Below are 20,398 nucleotides of genomic sequence, written 5' to 3' on the forward strand. Positions count from 1 at the left end.
ACAAATTGATAAATAGGTCAAATTGAATAATATTGTTAAACAAATTTATAAAGAATAATTAGCAGAAATTACCCATTCAAATTAATGTGTTTACAAAAGTTGTACCAACTTTTAAAATTTCCTCAAATTTTCACAAATTAAAATAAATGATTTAGCTTTTAGTTAAACCTAAGAAGAATGAAACAAACAATAAGTAAATTAATATTTTCTTTAAGGTCAAATTCTATTGGAGGTCCATGTATAATATATTTTTGGTGGATTTAGTTTATATATTTTAATTTTAATTTGATTTTTTTTTTGTTTTTGTACTTAATTTTCAATTTTTTTAATTCCGTCGGGGTAGCGTTTGGAAACATTGATTTCAAAATAATGGAAATTGATTGATAAGGGCGAATCTAGGGGGCTGGCAGGGGCTCCGGCCTATGAAATGGAAATTTTTTTATTTTGACCCTTTAAAATTTTTAAAATTTTAAATTAGTAAAAGTAAAATTATACTTTTACCCCCTCTAAAAATAATAAAATTTTGATTTAATATTTTAAAATTACATTTTCACTATCGTAAAAAGTACAATTTAATTTTGGCCCCTAAAATAATTTGTTGGCTTCTCCCACGACACGAATACTAATGTAGCATTGATGATTATTTCTCAAATACATATAAAATTTAAGAAATTATTGAATGCTTATTATTCAATAGAGAATTCAAATTTTAAAGGAATTTATTAATTTCAAAATTCAAACTTTTATACTTTCTATATATATATACACTAATTTTATTAATGAAGTTAAATTTCAAAATTTTCAAATTCATATTCTATTCACAACATCGAATAATTTAACTTAGATTTTTTTAACATATGATAATAGAACATATATACGTAAAAAAAAAAAGTTACTGTGCAAAATCGAGGTTGAAAATATAAATTTAAAAAAGAAGAGAACAAGGAAGGATTAAATTATAAGAGAGAGATTGAATACGTAAAATTTGAATAGTACAGGGGCTTTTTATAGAATTTCACCATTTCTGTTTTAGTTTTAGACGCCTTAGACCATGCTGAGTGGCTGTCAGAAAATAATGACTGCTTTGTACCCTCGTACCAGTTTACGTCTTCAAGGCTTCCAATTTGGCTCTCACATAATTACAGCCTATTTATTTATATTTGTGTTCTTATTTATATGTAAATAATGATTTAAATAAATAATATATTAATGGGTCTTAAAGAATATTCTAAAAGTATGCATTAGCAAATTTCTATAAATACATACTTACATTTAAAGCAATAGTAGAGTTGTTCTCATGATCACCAAGGCTTAGATCGGCAGGACATCAATAAATAAATTAGGAAATTTCGTGTCAAAAGATATTGATCCGGAATTCATCAATTCGAGTTTTCAAATGAGCAAGTGATATGTCTTTACTTGAATAACTTTCATTGAACTAAGCATATGGTATGGATATATCATTATTATGCGTGTGAGTAATAACCCTTTAATTGTATGATAAAAGAAATAGAAATTAAATATTAATGTCAAACTCTTTTTTTTTTTTGGAAATTATGGGTATCGTTTATAAGATCTACTTATTTTTTCAAAATTTGTAAGAATCTAGAATTGTTAGGGGGTTGACTTTTTTTGGAAAAGTCTTCAAATAATCGTCTACCGAGTATATAACACTTCCCCTAGCAACTAAGGTATTGTCTATTGAGAAATGTGTTTACATTGTAATAAACATGTAACTGTTTTCTATGTATTTGAACGACGAATAAATAAATAAAATTAATTCCATATTTCACTGTTATACATCTTGTGTTTTTATCTTTCATGTTTTGCATACATGGCAAAGATTGTGGCAAGTAAATATTAGCTCATTATTTAAGTTCAAACTGATGATAAGTGGCATTGTAAGAACGTTTACATTGCAAGAAAGATAACTTACTTCAGTAGATAATCTAAACGAGTCTATAATCTCGTAAAAGAATTAAAGTGAGCATTTGATTCAAATACTTAGAAGAATTATTATATCGTCTACAATTCCAATTTGGGAGATGACTAGTCTTGAATATTGGAGCAGTTGACTCTAGGGGTGAGCATTCGATCGAATCGAATCAAAAATTTTCGAGTTAATCGAGTTTTCGAATCTCATTTTATCATCCTAACTTTATTTGAAGTTTTTTCGAATCGAGTCGAGTGAGATGGAATTCGAATCGAATCGAATATATTAGTTCGAGTTAAATTTTAAAAAATAATTTTGGGTCCTTGTAACCACTGTCACCCATCGTAAAAAAATTTGTCCACCTTAATCAAATTTTTTATTAACTTTCATCACCTCATAATTTATTTATTAATTTTTTATATATTTGTTAGCTTATTTTCTTGCTTAGTTGTTTCAATTATCTTCAGATTCTTGTCACTATGTATTTTGGAATTAAAAATATATTAAATGTAAAAATATGATTTTTAATAAAAGTTATTTTAAAATAAAATGTGAAATTGATACCAATATAAAATGTTAACACGAATATTTTATGGCATAATTAATAATTCAATTTTAATATAAATATTCAATTTGATTAAACAATTTAATAATATAAATAATATAAAATGTGAAATTTAATTTAATAATATAAATAGTAGATATAAATAAAATTATTACTATTTATGTTTAGTAATTTTTTTTTGGATAATTTTGATTTTTTATTTGAGAGTAAAGGGTGAGAAGTAAAAATATAGGGGAAATAAAAGTTTTGAGGAATAAAAGTTTGAGGGAAAGTAAATAGGGGGGAGTAAAATTTTGGAGGAAAAATATTAAAAAAAATATTTGGAGGGGGGAAGGTTTGGGGTAGATGGGAGTTGTGATGGGAAGGAAATAAAAGTTTTAGGGAAAAAGTGGGAGGGAGTAAAAATTTTGGGGGAAAATAAAAGGTTTTGAGGGTTTTGGGGAGTAAAATTTTAAGAAAAAGTAAATGGAAGAGTAAAATTTTGGTGGGAAATGGATTTTGGGTAGATTGGGGGGTTGGGATGAGAGGGGAGGAGAGGGGAGTAAAAGTTTTGGGGGGAAAGTGGTAAGGAGTAAAAGTTTTGAGGAAAAAGTAAAAAAGTTTGGGAGTTTGGGGTAAAAATGTAAAATATTATAGTTTGATATTCGAATTATTCGAATTATTCGAATTATTCGAGTTATTCGAATTCGAAAACTCAACTCGATTCGAACTCGAAATTTGAAAAAAAATTCGAGTTGATTCGAGTAACTCGATTAACTCGAATAACTCGATTCGTTTAACTCGAAATTCGATTTTTTCGATTTTTTCGAATCAAATCGAGTTTTGCTCACCTCTAATTAACTCCACGAGTAAAGATATAGAAGTATTCATTGGAAGAATGATACATTGGACTGGATCCAAGATGAATTAATTCTGAATTCGTTTGTGAATTAATTCACTTGTGACGTTTATGATGTGATTTACCTAAATCTTGAGTTAGTCACTGACCATGCGTATGTAACTCATGTGCTTTGATATAAGTGGAGGTTTATGCTCCGAAGATGATCGAGCCCATAGCCGGTATGTTAGGTACATAGCTTGTGTATGACATGACTTTACTGGTAACAATGGAATTCATAGCTCGATTAAAGAGTTAACGATATCCTCTCATTGGCATTGTGTGGATTTATAAAACAAGCAATCTATTACAGTCATTTGTTGGCAGTGATCATATTAATTATTAAGAAGACACAACAGTGACAATGAGATAAAACATGATTGTATTGAACGAATAGACTTAACTTAAATGAATCAATGATATCATATAAGGGTAACACACTAATGATGAGGTCATTGGACAAAGCAGTTGGATGAATTTCTTCCCTAAAAAGTATACAATAAGGAATTTTCAATCATGGTACTTCTTGTGCACTGACTCCATGATTAAGTAATTGTGAATTGTCGGAACGATGCTTCTGGACATAATTGCAATTACTAGAGCCTAATTGTATATGTCCGATTAGTCCATTCGCTAGCTCAACAAAACCTCGATTGAACTACATTTGAATCAGAAAAATTTATACAACTTTGGAAATAATTTAATTGATTTGATTTATTCGATGTGGAATTAAATTAGGCGGTCATGAGAATTATTTAATTAGAGAATTTGATTAAAGATTTAAAAATAATAATTTTGGAAAACCTCAATAATTTTTTTAGAAAAATAATTTTGATAAAGTAAAATTAAATTAATCAAATTAATATGATATTTTTTGGAATTAATTTTTAAGCCAAACAATTAGTCCAATGAGTAATTAAACTCGAAAATTTGACCTGATATCGAAAATTTGGCCCGAGAACCCAAAATCAAAACTGAAACCAAGATCAAAACCAAAAAACTAGTCGAACTGAACTTGGTATGTGAAACTAGGCTGACGGTCCAACTGGTGACTGGACTAGACTGGTTGGACTGTCACTGGCTCGGACAAACCAACAGTAGCCAAACCGAATTCGGGTGTCGTGAGGGTGTCGCGACTGCACCACTGGGCACTACGGTGCCAACGACTGCGACGACGACATTTCTGGTGACCGACGGGTGGTCCTTTGACAGTTGAGCAGTAGAAGAATTACAGTCTTACTAGAACTTTACCAGATAATTTGATTTTAGATTAACTATTCTAAAAATAATATTATTTTAATAGTGTTAATATTAAATTTAATTTAATATTTATCTTATAGATAAATATTCTATTAATTTAATATATATATAATATTAGATTTAATATGATATTTATCTTGATAAGTATTATATTAATTTAATATTAAAGTGATTAAGTTTAATCATAGTTTAACTCTTTAAACTCACCCTTATATAAAGAGAACTTTGAGTTTCAAGTGAAAGTTGTAGAGAGAATTTTTTCTGAAAAAAATTATTTCAAAAAAAAAATAGAGATATTTTTCTTATTTACAACTTGGACCAAAAGTTTAAAGAAATTACGAAATTATCCATTGGTAACTTTGTGAAAATTTTTTTGACTCTAAGTGAGCCCACACTCATTAGACGTGAGCTTGAGGATAGCGAAAAAGATTACTTGATCAAAGCATTCATCCTAGACGAATTTAAATGTACGATTTTGATTAAATGTTTATTATTTTAGATAACACAAATAAGTTTTTGTTTTGGAAAAATTTTAAAACTTTTATTTTCCCTAAAATATATTTTTCGATATATTTTTCAAACTCGATTTTCTAATAATTGGTATCAGAGTCAGGTTATACTCTATCTATAAGTATAAATAGATAATCAAAATATATTTTTTTTCTTCTTGAATGATTTGATTACATAGAAAGTGACATTCTTTAAATATTATCCATGTTTTGAGTTATATATGGAATTGGATGTGATATTATATAATTGTTATTTTTGCCAAGGTTGTAGTTCTTAGGAAATAGACTATGGACTATCATCTTCACGCATGACTTTTTTTTTTTAAATTCATAGAATTCTTGTGAGCCGGAAACTGATATAGAACATAAATTTAATTTTTCAAAAAGAGTCCATGAAGAGGAGAAAATAGAGCGACGGTGATTGAAGACCCAATGAATGTCTTATGAAAAAGAATGGGAAAATGTAGTCAACATGAAAGCATCTTCTTTCGAAGCTATAGGGGTTGGTACTTCATCTTCTTTCGTTGCTTTATTTGCGTTATGACTTTTGGAGACTTTTTTTTCTTTTCATTTCCTATTATTCAAAATATGAGTGTCACGAAAGGTAATAATTCTTGCGGCACTTTTGTAAGTGTAGTTACTTATGATAAAAAAGTAACCAAAAAGTATCATTTGTGACATTTTTGTTTAAAAATTTTCGTGACGTTAACAATTCTTTACTTAGTTTTTCTTAAATTTTCGCTCAAGAATTAGAAAACCTTTTGTGACGTTTCGTCCCAATTTTTTGTGATGTTTTTATGCGTCATGAAATAAACAATGTTTTCATCATTTTTTGATTGGTCAATGTGATGCTAAGAAACGTAATTACACATTATTTAAAAAAAAATTTGTGATGTTTAGAATTGTTTCTAAACGTCACAGAAAATTACTTTTTTTGTCGTTTTTAAAGCGGCAAAAATATTTTCCCTTACAGTAAATACATTATGCATTTTTATGTTTCGAAAAAAAATGCTACGACAACGTTACAAAAACATAATTTTGGAGTAGTGATTATTTAACACATTATCATGTATGTTGCATTGCCCTATTTGATTTATTTAACTAGAATATAAAATTTTATTGTTTGCTTCTTATTCTTTTAGCGTGTAAAACATTTTAAAAATATTAGTATACAAATTAACCATGCGCACATATTATATTAATATCAAGTACGGATTGTTAACCAAATTTCACTTCTTTCTTTTGTAGAATTTAAATGGGTGAAATTATTTTCTTATCAATAATATGAATAACTCAAGATGTAAGAACCATGTATATGATATGTTATTTTGAGATTACCATAAATATAAACCATATGTGAAAACTATTTTCGCCTTGGAAAAATAAAATAATTTAGGCTCTGTTTGGCAATTGGCTGATAGCTGATAGTTAATTGCAGTGACTGATTTGACTATCTGATTCTATGAATTGATTTAACCAATTGATTCTATTAATTATTTATTTAAAAAATTTTGGTCAAACTTAGCTGATAGCTGAAAACTGATTTGTGTAAAATGATAAATAAGGGCATGACACATTTTATTGTTAAGTATTTATTTGTTTATAATACTTTAGTCTTTATTTGGTGAAATTATTGAAATAAAACACTATTACCAATGAATTAAAACATACATTATGGAAATTAATTATTGAATATTTTTAAAATTTAAATAAACAAATTTATTAAGTTCCTTATTTGTAAATATTAACCTTGTGGAAATTGATAAATATTAATAGTGTATCAATATAGTTGTAAACTATATTTTTAGTGATAATTATGTCATCTTCTTAATATGTAAATTAGTGATAATTATGTCATACTCTGAATAAATTTTTCAAATAGCATATTTCAATTAATATAAAGTTGCATAAGTAATCATTTTACACAAGCAATTTGAAAATAAATGAAAATTACATAAATATTCAAGAAATAGATACATGTGGCAAATGTAGTAATTTTTTAGCAAACATAGTCAGATATGTTATTCCACATATCTCATTCCCAATCAGCGAAAAAAGTTGTTCATCCTAGTATTTTTTTGTTTTGGAGGTTTTAACTTAACAAGCTTTTGAAAACCTTCATTTACCAAACACTACAATTAGATGATTTGATTACCAAATCTGGCTTTTTTTTTATAAAAGTAATCCTAAAATTTTGAATAATTACAAAAATGATCCACTTTTTTTATTATGTATGTAAATGACCTGAAATGAATAGTGAAAGTTGGTAGAGCCAAAGAGATTTGTACCACCAACATGCCACGTCAGCCATTAGGATTAAAAAAAATCAATTTTTTAAATGGAGCCATAGAGAATGGTGCCACCTGTACACATACTAGAGAAATACCAATATTTCTCAATAATTGGAGGGCTAAAAAATAAATAATGGTAGTGAAGCCATACAGAATGATGCCATCACTTTAATGTGTTAGGTGTTTTTTTAGAAGTATTTTTATTTTAATTTAAAAATAAAATTGATATTTTATTTGGTGGAGCTATAGAGAATGATGCCACCAGTGTCATGTGTCAGCTTTTTTTAAATGTATTTTTTAATTTAAAATTAAAATTGATATTTTATTTGGTGGAGTCATTCTTTTTGGCAGTTCACTCTAAGTTGAAGAATTTTTTTTGAAAAGATTTTATTATGTTAGAGGATGAATGGGAGAGAGATGAGAAGTGTTTATTTTATTTTATTTTACGGTTTTTTTTGTGTGTTTCTGTTTATTTAGAAAATTTTATAATTTGAAGGTATGTTTTGTTTAACGATAATCCGATGGAGCTCCAACACCGGTAAATTTAATGGTTATTTTTGGTGACAATTTCAACTAAAATTAAGAGTCTCGGTTTCTAGTTATTTATTTGATAACAGATTCAAATTGATTATGCAACCAACGGATGGATTATTTGGGATTCTCTAGGTCGGCGAGATGTTTGAAGGTTTTAAGAAATCCCAAATCGAACCGCACGAGTGAGATTATCAATATCAATAACATTCGAGCTGCAAGATAATAGAACCAAGAAACTTGCCCGTGTTGCAGTTAAACATTGTATTTTTCAATTTGTAAGATACAATGTTGTTGGTCTTGAACAAAACTATTTAATTATGTTTTATTTGTAAGATAGAATGATGTCAGTCTTAAATAAAATCATTTAATTATGTATTATTTGTAAGACACAATGTTGTCGGTCTTAAACAAAATCGTTTAATTTTTTTAGTATTGAGAAAGCTGCTCATGTTGTAAAATTATATATTGTAAGTTAAGTGAAATTATTTTGGAATGTTGCAAATGTAAAATTATATTTTGTAAAATATAATTTGTGAATTATGTAAATTGATAGTTATTTGAAATGTTGGAAATGTAAAATAATTTCATTTAAATTGTTTCTATAATGTGAATTAATCGTTTGATAAGGAAATTTTAAAAGATATAAAAAAGAGCAGACCAAAAAGTAAAGAAGTTTGAGAGAGTGAGTTGGTTGAAAAAAAGAATGAGGAAAGGTTTATTTTTAAAAAAAAATATACAGGGGTATTTTCAAAATAAATAAAAAAATAAAAAACCAAAAAATAAATATGAAAAAGCTTATTGATCGGTCACATCGTGTCAGCCGCGTCAAAGACGCGACTGATCAGGAGAGGAAGTAGCTGCTTCTTTCGTAAAAAAGAAGAAGAAAAAAAACTTACCTATTATTGAGGCTGACTACTTCTTTTAAAAGGGAAGGTGAAGCTCTCTTTTGGTCCCCCGTAGTTTCGAAATAGAAGAAGAGAATAAGAGAAGATCAAAAAAAAAAAAAATTGTGTTTGGTTCGAAGTTAATAAATACAATTAAGGTATGTAAATATATTTTGATGTGCATGTATTATATTAAAAAAAAAAGTTGTGCAAAAAAACTGTGGAAAATGGTGGCGTCATTCTTTATTACTCCACTTAATTAAATAATAATTTCACTTTTAAATTTAAAAAAAACTAAAAAAATAAATTTGACACTGGTGGAGCGTTTCTATATGGCTCCACCAAATAAAATATAAATTTTAAATTTAAATTAAAAAAAAACACATTAAAAAAACTGACACGTGACAGTAGTGGCGTCATTCTCTATGACTTTACCAAAATAATATTTTGTTTTTAAATTAAAAATAAATACTTTTAAAAAAAACTGACACATTAAAGTGGTGTCGCCATTCTCTATAGCTCCATTACCATTATTTATTTTTTAGCCGCCCAATTATTGAGAAATATTAATATTTCTTTGATATTTATACAAGTGACATCATTCTCTCTACTTAAAAAAATGACTTTTTTAATATTAATGGCTGACGTGACATATTGGTAGTGCCAATCTTTTTGGATCTCACCAACATTCACTATTAATTTTAGATCATTTACCTACATCATCAAAAAATGAATTATTTTTGTAATTATTCAAATAAAAAAAAACACCTCAATCATATATTTGTGTCTAAATCAGCTAAATTCCAAAATAATATTTACCAAACACCCCTTAAAGCAGACCAAATGTAATTTATTGTTGTAATTGCATGGACACGTTATATATTTTATAAAAAAAAACCCTAATATTCTCCCCTAAAAGATAATAAAAACACGAGTTTAAATTTATTTTTAATAACACATGTTATTATCAAGTTTACCAAAATTATAACAAAAAATGATAAAATTGTCATAAAAGAATATTAGTATTACCTAGACTTGTCCATGGGCCGGGCGGCCTTGCCCGGCCCGACGGCCCGCCCGAAATATGGGAGGGTTCGGGTAAAAATATAGGCCCGGAATATGGGCTTGGGTAAAAAAATGAGGGATGCTTAAAAAATGGGCCGGGCTCGGGCTCAACTTTTTTGGCCCGAGCCCGGCCTGGCTCGGCCCGGCCCGAATATAATAAATATATATATATATTTTTATTTTTTAATTTTAAAATATATATATTTTTTATTTTTAAAATATTTTTTTGTGTTTATTAAAAATCGGGCTGGCCGGGCCGGGCTCGGGCTTATTATTTTTTCTCGGGCCGGGCTTGGGCAAAATTGTAGGCCCATATTTTGGGCCGAGCTGGGCCCGGGCCTAAGAGGCGGGCCGAAATTTTTTTTCTGGGCCCAGCCCGGCCCATGGACAGGTCTAGTATTACCTAAGGAATAGGAGTTATTAGGAAGATAAATTTAATGGCTAAATGTAATATTTAAAATCTAATCATAGAAATGTTATATCGAAATTTCACATTACTTGGATGAAACACGAGTAACCAATAAATTTATGGGTAAAATATACCCAAGGTTAGTAAGTTTACGTGTCGGTTACTCATATTTAAAAAATTATAAATTAGTCACTAAACTACTGAAAGTTTTCATTTAAGTTCTTGGGATATTAAAGTCGTTGTTACTTACATTTGATATCTTAGTGACTTAAATGAAAACTATCGAATAGTTTAGTGATCATTTTGTAAGTTTTTAAAGATGAATAACCAAGATGTAATTTTTCTAATAACTTAATGACTTTAATTGTAGTTTACCCTAAATTTATTTTCACTTCATTAATTCAGTTTTTGTTCAGCCCAGGCCTAACTTCAGACTAAACAATGTTGAGTGGGCATTTTAAATTATTATTTGGGCCTCTCTTTTGGGCCTTTGTTAATTTTCAAGGGTTCAATAATTCGGGTTCAATTTTGTTTTTCATTTATATTTATACCAAGTTAAGATATTAATTCAATAAAAAAATTATCTAAATATTTTCAATTAAAAAATAAAAAATATTTTTATTTTAATAAATTCAAAACAAATAACTAATATATACATTCACGTCAAAAGCTACTTATTATGATTTATGTAACTTAATCAATTCTTATCATTAGATTTCATAAAATAAATCTCATCATTAGGAAAAAATATTTTTAAATATTATAATTCTCAAAAATGTAGATTTTATATATGAAATATTGTTTTAAAATGTTATTACAAATTCTAATATATTTTATGTATACATATTATACAAAATATTTTTATTTTAAAAATCATAAAAGGAAAAATATAGAAAATTAAATGAAAATAATTATTTTAGGGAAAAAATAACTATAGATAAGATCTGAATAATTTACTTACAAGAATCAAAGTCATTCTCAACTTTCAAACCTTATGTCATGGGTTCGAGTTGCTTTTGTTGTTTGAGTTTTGCTCTTTCATCACAACACAATTTTCATTCTATATTAAACTTATTATATCAAATATAAATCTTATTTATATTAAAAAAGGCTAAATTAGTTAAATATGTCAAAAAGAAAACATTAATTAGCAAAATAAGTCAACTTTTTTAAAATTTAGTGAAATAGCCGACATGTAACCTAAATAAAAAGCTTAATTTAGAAATTAATCCCTCTCAATTTGTTAATTAAGCTACAATGAAACCTTCCCCCATTTCTATTTCATTGCCATTCCTGTTACAAAAATGAATGGCTATGAGCACCCATTTAAGTCCCCATAAATCTTTGAAATTGTTTGAAAATTTCGCTTTGGCTTTCAAGACTAAAACTTTCAAGTTCTTCACCGATGACAATAATCGCAACAACAACTCTTCCTTCATCATCAAGCCAAATCCATTGTCAAATTCTTCTTCTTCTCCTCGATGAACGACAACCTTGAACATCGAGAGGGATTCAAACCTTAAAAATATTTTTGAAGTTTTCTGCAACTTAAAAAGAGGAGTGCAAGAGAGATTGAGAGGGAGGAGAGGTTACTACATTATTAGATTAAATTATTTTAATTTATTTCTAATGTTAATTACTGATAATTTATATTATGAAAATATCAAAGGCACATACGTGGCATCATCTCAATAACTAGATTGATTTTTTAAATCGTGGTTTATTTTGGATTTTAATACTTGATTGAAAAAAATATTTTAGGTACTAAAGTGAGAAAAAAGACACACTTCAAGGGCCAATTTATAAATTAACCCTAAATAAAATCCAAATTCTCACCATTATATTTATTACTACTTTCATATAAATAAAAGGACAACCATATGACCATAATGGCCCTTTTTCAGCAATGCTACGCAAAAGCTTTGCCATTTTTTTTCATTTCATTTTTTTTGGGTTTATTAAATTCTGTCCTTCTGGTTCAAAAAGCTTTAGAAATTAATCCCTTTATTTTAATTTCTTAATGATCGTTATACTTTACAAAAAATGAAAAGTTAGTCCAATTATTAGTAGATATATGAACTTTAATTATTGATTTTTACTGATTTGCTGCATTTAAATGATTGAATTATTAGTTTTTACCAAATTCCTCATAAATAAATTATCGAGTTGATATTTTCAGATCGTCAATTTAATAATAAGGTTTAATTGTGTTACCTAATTGAACTAAATTCAACTTTTTAAAGTATTAGATAGATTAAATTCTCAATTTTGAAAAGTGGAGGGATGAAAATTAGAATTAAACTTTTTATTTAATTCCCCTGTTTGCCTACTACTTTCACTTTCACTCTATTTTGCTAAGTTCTAAAGACAGAACCTTAAATGACAACAATACCCATGTTGAAATATTCTTATCCCATCCAAATCAAAGGAAACCCCTCTTTGATTTATCTTAAAGAACTGTCCTTTTTCGTCCATCGAAAAGATAGACCTGCCATTTTTCTCTGCTATTTTCCATTATTACCAAACAAAGAGTTTCTTCCATTAAAAAAAGAAAAAAGAAAAAAAAAGGAAAAAGGAAAAAGGGAACTGAATTCTTTGACGGAGAGAAGGGTTAGGCGTTATGGACGGCAATACTACGGAGGCTGAGCGGTGGTTGACAATTGCGGAGAAGCTGTTGGCGGCGCGTGATTTGCACGGGACCAGGACCTTCGCGATCCGAGCTCGTGAATCGGCCCCTATCCTCGCCGACCAAATCCTAGCCGTGACGGACACTCTCATAACGGCTCAATCTAACCCTCAAGACTGGTACGGGATCCTCCAACTCGTGCCGTTAACTCAGTCCATGGAAGTTGTGGCGAGTCAGTATAGGAAACTCGCCCTTCTTTTGAATCCTGGGAGGAACAGGCTCTCTTTCGCAGATCAGGCGTTTCGATTTGTTTCCGAAGCTTGGAATGTGTTATCGAACCCTTCTAAGAAGGCCGTTTACGATAACGAGTTGAGGCTCCTTCAATTTGGTCAGGTGAGTCAACTCGGTCAGCAACAACAACAACAACCACAGATGCAGCAACAGCAGCTGCAACCGCAAACGCAGCCGCTTTTCATGCAACCGCAGCCGCCGCCCCCGCCGAAAGAAACGCAAACGCTGTTCATGCAATCGCCGCCACAGAAAGAAACGCAGGCGCAAGTTACGCAACCGTTATTCATGAGAAGGAGCCCTAGAAATACTGATAAAGATGGGAATGCCGCTTTAGAAGGAGAGGAGCAGTTGGGATTAAAGAATAAATCGCCGGAGCAAAATCGGCCGGCTGAGCCAACATGGAGGAAGCAGATGAGTCAGATCGGTTTAGCTGGGTCGAGTCAGGTGAATCGGACAGGATCGGTTGGTTCGAGTCAGATTAGTCAGGCGAGTGAGGTTAATCGGCCTGAGCCGATTCGGATGAGCCAGATTAATCAAACAGGAACCGATAGCTCGAGTCAGTTTAATCGGGATGAGCCAACTCGGACGGGTCAAATTAACCAAACAACAACTCCTCCTCATAGGGGGAATAGTCAGACAGAGCCAACTAGTGTGACTCGGCCTAGTGAAGCCACTGAGTCAGAGGAGCTGACTTTCTGGACAGCTTGTCCGTACTGTTACATTCTCTATGAATACCCGAAGTTGTACGAGGATTGCACACTGAGGTGTCAGGCTAAGAACTGCAGGAGAGCTTTTCATGCGGTTGTGATACCGTCGCCACCCGTGAATGGAAAGGATTCGAGTTTCAGCTGCTGGGGGTTTTTCCCATTAGGATTTTCGAGGGGCGATCAATTTCCCAGTTGGTCACCCATTTCGACCATGTATGCTTGCCCTAATAATAAGAATACTGGGAAAAATAGTACTGCCAAAAAGCCTGCTCCAAGGGTGTATTATGATGATGATGACGCATATGTAGATATTTCTGACTCGATTGGGACTTCAGAGGATGACGACGACGACGATGATGATTGGCAGAATGAGAAGAGGAAGAAGGCGAAAAATGTCAAAGGGAAAGGATCTGTGGGGAAAACTGCTAAGAAACCACAGAGTGAGAGAGTGAAGAAGGCGGGTAATGAGGCAGCTAATGTTGATGGTAGTGGGAATTTGAGTGGTGCGTCCACTGTGCCAGAAGGTGTGGTGACTGCTGAATCGAGTAGAAGAGGAGTTGTTAATAGTGGGAGGAAGCAGATGGCGAGGGGCACAAAGAATTTGGGGAAGTTGGATTTGAATGTGGAGTTTAGTAATGAAGTTGAAGAGCCGGCACCGAGGAGGAATGAGGGGAATCACCCCGGCTATGGGGAGGAGGATAACATTGAAGGGAATGGGTTCTTTGAGGGTCTTGATGAGTTTTTGAGTAGCTTGCCTATACTTTCAGCTGTTGGGGATGATAAAGTTAAGGCTACTTAGTGAAGTAAGATCCTTGCTTTTTGTTTTTCCGCAGTAGTTGTAGTTGTTGTAATTGCTTGTAGTATTCAACCGTGTGGAGGTGCTTAGGGCCTCCTTTTATAGCCTTTTCAAGGTTGACTTCGACTGTATATTTTGCAGCTCCATGTTTTGTCAATATTTCTATCATTTTGTGCTGCCTATTTACTCTGAATTAAATTTCCTGTTTGGGAGGATAATTAGAAAGTTCGGTACAAAATCATGACTTTTGTGGGTTGAAAGATGGAATGTTTTGTCCATCATGATTCTTGCAGTGACAGGAATAGGTGGTAAGTTTCTCCGACTGGTCTCTTCTTTCTCGTTTGAGTCGAAAGAGTTATTAACCATGATACTTGCTTTCTCCCCTCCTTGTTTCCCTCTTATTAAAAGGAAAAGATTAAAAGGTTAGAAATATGCTTTGAAAGGTATACAATTTGTTATCCTTGCATTTGAGAAGATATAATTTTGCCAAGTATTAATAGCAGAAAGAGCTTCAATGGTTATTGAATTTAGTTGCCAATGATTTTGTGTTTGCAAATCTGCTTCCTTTGTTCTAGTAGCGAATTTTGAGAGGTTGTTTCACTACCATTTAACACTTCCCTTCTAGAAAAATGTAGTTTTATATATATATTTTTATTGTTGATTGTGTTGGTTTTTTTTTTAACTTTGTATGCACTTGTAATTCATGGTTTTTTTTTCATGAAATCTTTAACTAGAATTATCATCTGCATTAGTCTTGCTCGGCAGTTCTAAATTTCTCTCGTTAAACCAACTATTAGTCATTACATTGACTGCATACTTAGTAATTTGACTTGGCCAGAATTGGTTTTGGAGCTGTAATACTGGCATGCCTTCTTCATTTAGGGCCAGAAACCTGACATCCACTTCAAGAATGACCTTTCCTTCTGTTCTCTCTCTCTCTTTATGTTCTTTATAACTGAAGTATCAAAATCTTAAGGTAAATTGGGACCTTTTGGCCAAGGAGTTTATACATTCTGGTCTAAACGAGTTATTCTTACTATTCTGCGCTATATCTGCTCCAAAATAAGACCTAAACACATGATTTATTGACTCAACTTAACATACACCCTTTGACTTCAAATGGAGGAATCCCAATTGAAGTTGTCAGACTCTGGTTTAAAGTATACAATTTCATCTTCTAGTTGCAGTCTTGCAACATGCATCATCTTTCTAAATTGCAACATTCATGGAGATGGTTAACATTTTGATTAGATGTTAAAGAGGCCAACAAGTCATTCATTCTAATCATTAGTAGTAGTTTGCTGGAATAGGGTCTGCTGATTTTAAACTTCTCTGTAATTTTTGGTTTTCTCTTGTTAGTGGTCCTCCTGATGATTCTTTGGCAGGTTTCTATTTGTCCTGAGGTTTTATTTAGCGAGCAAGAAATCTTTTGCTTGCCATATGTTTTTGCTCTTCATGTTGGGTTTTGTATTGTTGTAATTGACTCTTAAGGGTGTTGAATGTTGCTTGCCTTAGAAGACATGCGGCGTGTAGTCTGATTGTGAACTACACTTCACCTGTCGAAAATTGGAGGCTTCCACTGATTCTTCTTCCTAGTGGTGAAAGTTTTAGATGCTCCGAAGATGTCCATAAGCTGCATCAGTTGTCTAGAACATATCACTTTGAGATGGAATTGAACAGCTTTCTTATCTGTCAAGTATCTACCATACTGAACAACCTGAGAGTGCTGCAATTTATTTCTGCCTTTTCCAGTGGCAAAAAGGTACACTATCCTTGAACGTGTTAAAGGCAATATCATCTATCCGTTTTTTTTTCTTTCTTTTAACTAAGCATCTCTCATCCATTTAAAGGTGTATGACGAATATTTGGTTAATCTTAGGCATGGGATCATGGATAATATGATGCTTTTGTATGAAAGTGGCAATTAGCCACAGAGTTGATATTGTGGTTGTGAACTTGCTGTTGGACAAGAGTGCCAGCGTTGCCAAACGTGTTGTTTGCACGACCCAATTTGAAGCTCTTTGAGGGGGCATTTAGTTCAGAGAATGTAAAATTATTTTGGTAATCCTATCATTGGAATGTAAGATTACCTTAGCACATTACCAGGTATGTTTTATTACATTGTTTGGCTAATTTGGTTGGAATGTAAGATTTTGCAATTTGATTGACGGAATGCCAAATTTGCTAAGAACGTATTTTACTAAATTGTCCTTGTAGAATTTGCGCCCCCTTTATATATGTGTATATGTTCTTTACTGCACAAAGGTTGAAGCCCCGAAGTGTTTCATGTTCAAACAGAGCTTGTAAAAGATATACTTGATAAAGAAGAGTTTTGCCTGAGAAATCCCTTTGACACATGGTTTAAGATCTTCAAGCTGATGCTAATACCCTGCCCCTGAGTTGATTAAGGATATGTCGTGTTGGTCGTATTTTCTTCTTTCTTAGGCTTTGTTATTCACTTGATCTGCTCCTCTCTCTTCATACTAGGATACCCTTAGACAAACTGCAGTATTTTGTTGCTCATTTGTTGTATAGTACATATGAGCAATGCCACACTAATTGTAGGCTGTGTTAAAGTTTTGCCAACTCTCTTAATAAAGAAAACTACAGAGTTTGTGTATTCAGAGGTTATTTATGTCTTGCTTGGAGTGTCAACTGATCATTCAATGGACAATATAATATTGTTTAAATGGTCTCATTGTTCACATATCTCATTTGCATCCATAGCAGGGCTATCAACATTATAAATGATGCAGGGTATGGTGTAAAAAGCATTCAGATAACATTATATTATGAAATATGAGTTAAGAGGACTAAATCTAAAAGGTGAAAGTCCTTCATTCCCCTGTTGATGTTGAAAATAGGATGAATATTCTGGTTTTTTTTCTCTTTCGAAAAGCTGATAAGAGAGATGATTTAATCTACTAAATCAATTGAAGAGAGATCAATTGTATAAAAAAAAAAATTAATTTGCTTGGTTCTATTTTGATTTTTTATGCATATTGGGTGGCATTAGGTTGGGTAATGTTAAATTTCTAAAAATGGAAATAAGTCGAAGCAATTCAATTTGATTAGACAAACCAAGTAGATAAAGTAGACAAACAATCAATCGAGTACATTAACAGGGAAGAAATCGAATTTATTTAAAACTTCAAATTTCATAACACAATACATCGAAAATCTACACAATAATGGAAAATCTTTTAAAATTATAATGTGCAATTGTATACATGAACTTTAATTTGGTGCAATTATACACGTGAAACTCTAATTGTGGTTCAAATGTATACTTGAAACTTGAAACTTTAATTTTGATTTAATCATTTATTTTTATATTAGATAAATATTATTATTTATGTATGTAATATATAAATATAAAATGATGTTACATCAATAATTGTGTTAATAATTTACAAGAACTGGATAAAATCAAAATTTTATGTATAAAATTACACAAAATCAAAGTTCATGATACAATTGTACATTAAACCATAATTCATGTATAATTTTGATTAAAAAACAGCTAAAATTAACACCTAAAATGGAAAAATGCAATTTCACATCAAAATTTAAGTATCCTAGGAATTCCAGAAAACATTGAACACCATTTATACTCCATTTGGATTTTATTATTATGTAAAAGGTTAAGAATGAGATCCATATATTATGAGAAAATTAGGTGATATTCAATAGATATCACATTCAAAAATAATTTAAGAATTTCAAATTTTTACTAAATAATTTATTTTTAAATTTACACTATTTTAAAATTCAAATCCACATTTTAACTCGAAATTCTTAAATACCTTAAATTTTTTAAATGAAAGAGCTTAAAACAGAATATCAATGAATATCAAAATCGAACACACCCTTTAAAAATACGTAAAACTAGGAATATTACCACGCATTGCGTGATTTGACATATATTGAAACATTTTGTAAGAAAATCATAGTAATAACTAACCAAAATAAATTTAGAGGAGAATTAATATATGATTTATACACAACAGAAACTTAAACTTGGACACTCAAGATTCCAATATTAACTTTTGCTGACACAATCAAAGTTTCAATGACGAATTTTAGGAAAACATGAGAATATTTTTCTTTATATATTCCATTTAATTTATTTATACGAAAAATTAAAAATTGATGTTATAATTCTTTAATTTTTATAGTAATATTTTAGTAATAAAATTTTAGATAGTTTAAGATGGATTTTAGTTATAAAAGTTTAGTTTATTTCAAATTTGCCTTTAAATTATATTTTGATTTTCAAATTAGTATTTAAGGTATTTTTATTAGAAATGAAACTTAAACTATCAATTTTGTTTCATTTTATCAAAAAATGTATGGTTAATAATAATGTGTCATGTATTTCATTTTTATTGGTTACTATTATTTTTAAATAAGTTGAGACACTTGATAATTTAAGTATAATTTTAATACAAAACTTTTAAATCGATTTGAGAACTTGGATATAATTTAATGGTAAATGTAACTACGAAAGTAATATATATTTTTGGTGTAACTAAGGCATCCTTCTTATTTATTTTATGAACAATGACGATTAGTAATTTTAAGGTTTCTAGTTTTCCTTCCAATAATGTCATATTTTGGATTCTAACTTGAGTTTTCTCTTGAGAATATAATGTGTCTTACCACTGCACTTAACACTTATGGTAACAAAGATATTATTTATTCGAACAAAATCATTTAAAATCTCTTAAATTAGAAGATTCGAGTGACAAATAAGTAAAATGTTCTTAAGCTTTTCCAAATATACAAAAAAATCAATTATTTAAAATTTCATAACATTTTTCACAAATTAAAAATATTATTTAAAATTCATATATTGTATTAGAGAGAACTCTTGAATGAAATTAAAATAATATTTTTATCAATGTGCTATTGAGTTGAAATTTTCCATCGTACTTCAATATAGTTTTTTTTTTGGCATAAAGCAATGTAAAGAAAATTTACACTAAATATTTCACCTTTTACTTTCAAAAATATTTCAAAACTTTTTCAATTTTATCGAAAAGGAAATTAAAATGTGCAAAATATTCAATTCTTACTATTGCAATTTAAATAATTTTAACATAATTTTTTTTGGTGAATTATAATAACAGGGCAAAGCCCAAATAAGAAACGTAATTAGTGTGATTTGAACTTAAGTCACATTTGGGACTGTGAACACTCTTAACCATCAAGCCATCTCATGATATAATAAACATTCTTTTAAATAATTAAAAATAATTGACAATCGTGTTAAATTTTATAATTGAGTTCAACTAAATAAGTTGTGATTGTATGCTAACCTAAACTTTAATATTAATATAAAGTTAAAATTTTATGCTTCTGCTTTTAACAATAAAAGTGCTTTTGCAAAGCTTTTTTTTTGGTCTTAAAACACTTTAGAAAAGTTTAAAACACCTTGTTTAACAATACTTTTATTTAAAAAGTACTTTTATTCCAAAAATGCTTATGAGAAACAATACTAAACTGACCCTTAATTCTTTATTAACTATATGTTAGCTTGGAATAAGAAAAAAAAAAAACTTTGAGATTAAGCAACCCGTAGTTAATATGAAATATTTTTTAAGATGAAGAATGGGTTTTAAAAGGAAGAAAATGATTGGGATTTTAAG

The 20,398-nt window shown here is 30.0% G+C and overlaps 1 protein-coding gene across 1 annotated transcript; it reads left to right on the top strand.

The window, feature by feature from the left end:
* The first annotated feature begins 12,848 nt into the window (after nt 1-12,848).
* On the top strand, nt 12,849-14,927 carry LOC105782411 (uncharacterized). Its single transcript, XM_012607132.2, has one exon. It carries the CDS (start codon nt 12,948-12,950, stop codon nt 14,748-14,750), a length of 1,803 nt encoding a protein of 600 aa, XP_012462586.1. The 5' UTR covers nt 12,849-12,947; the 3' UTR covers nt 14,751-14,927.
* Nucleotides 14,928-20,398: the final 5,471 nt, after the last annotated feature.

This window comes from Gossypium raimondii, chromosome 13 (assembly GCF_025698545.1).
Source record: "Gossypium raimondii isolate GPD5lz chromosome 13, ASM2569854v1, whole genome shotgun sequence".
NCBI classification, from domain to species: Eukaryota; Viridiplantae; Streptophyta; class Magnoliopsida; order Malvales; family Malvaceae; genus Gossypium; species Gossypium raimondii.

Bases quoted from the DNA above. Each gene is read 5' to 3' on its own strand.
- LOC105782411 (XM_012607132.2), top strand. From the start codon at position 12,948: ATGGACGGCAATACTACGGAGGCTGAGCGGTGGTTGACAATTGCGGAG.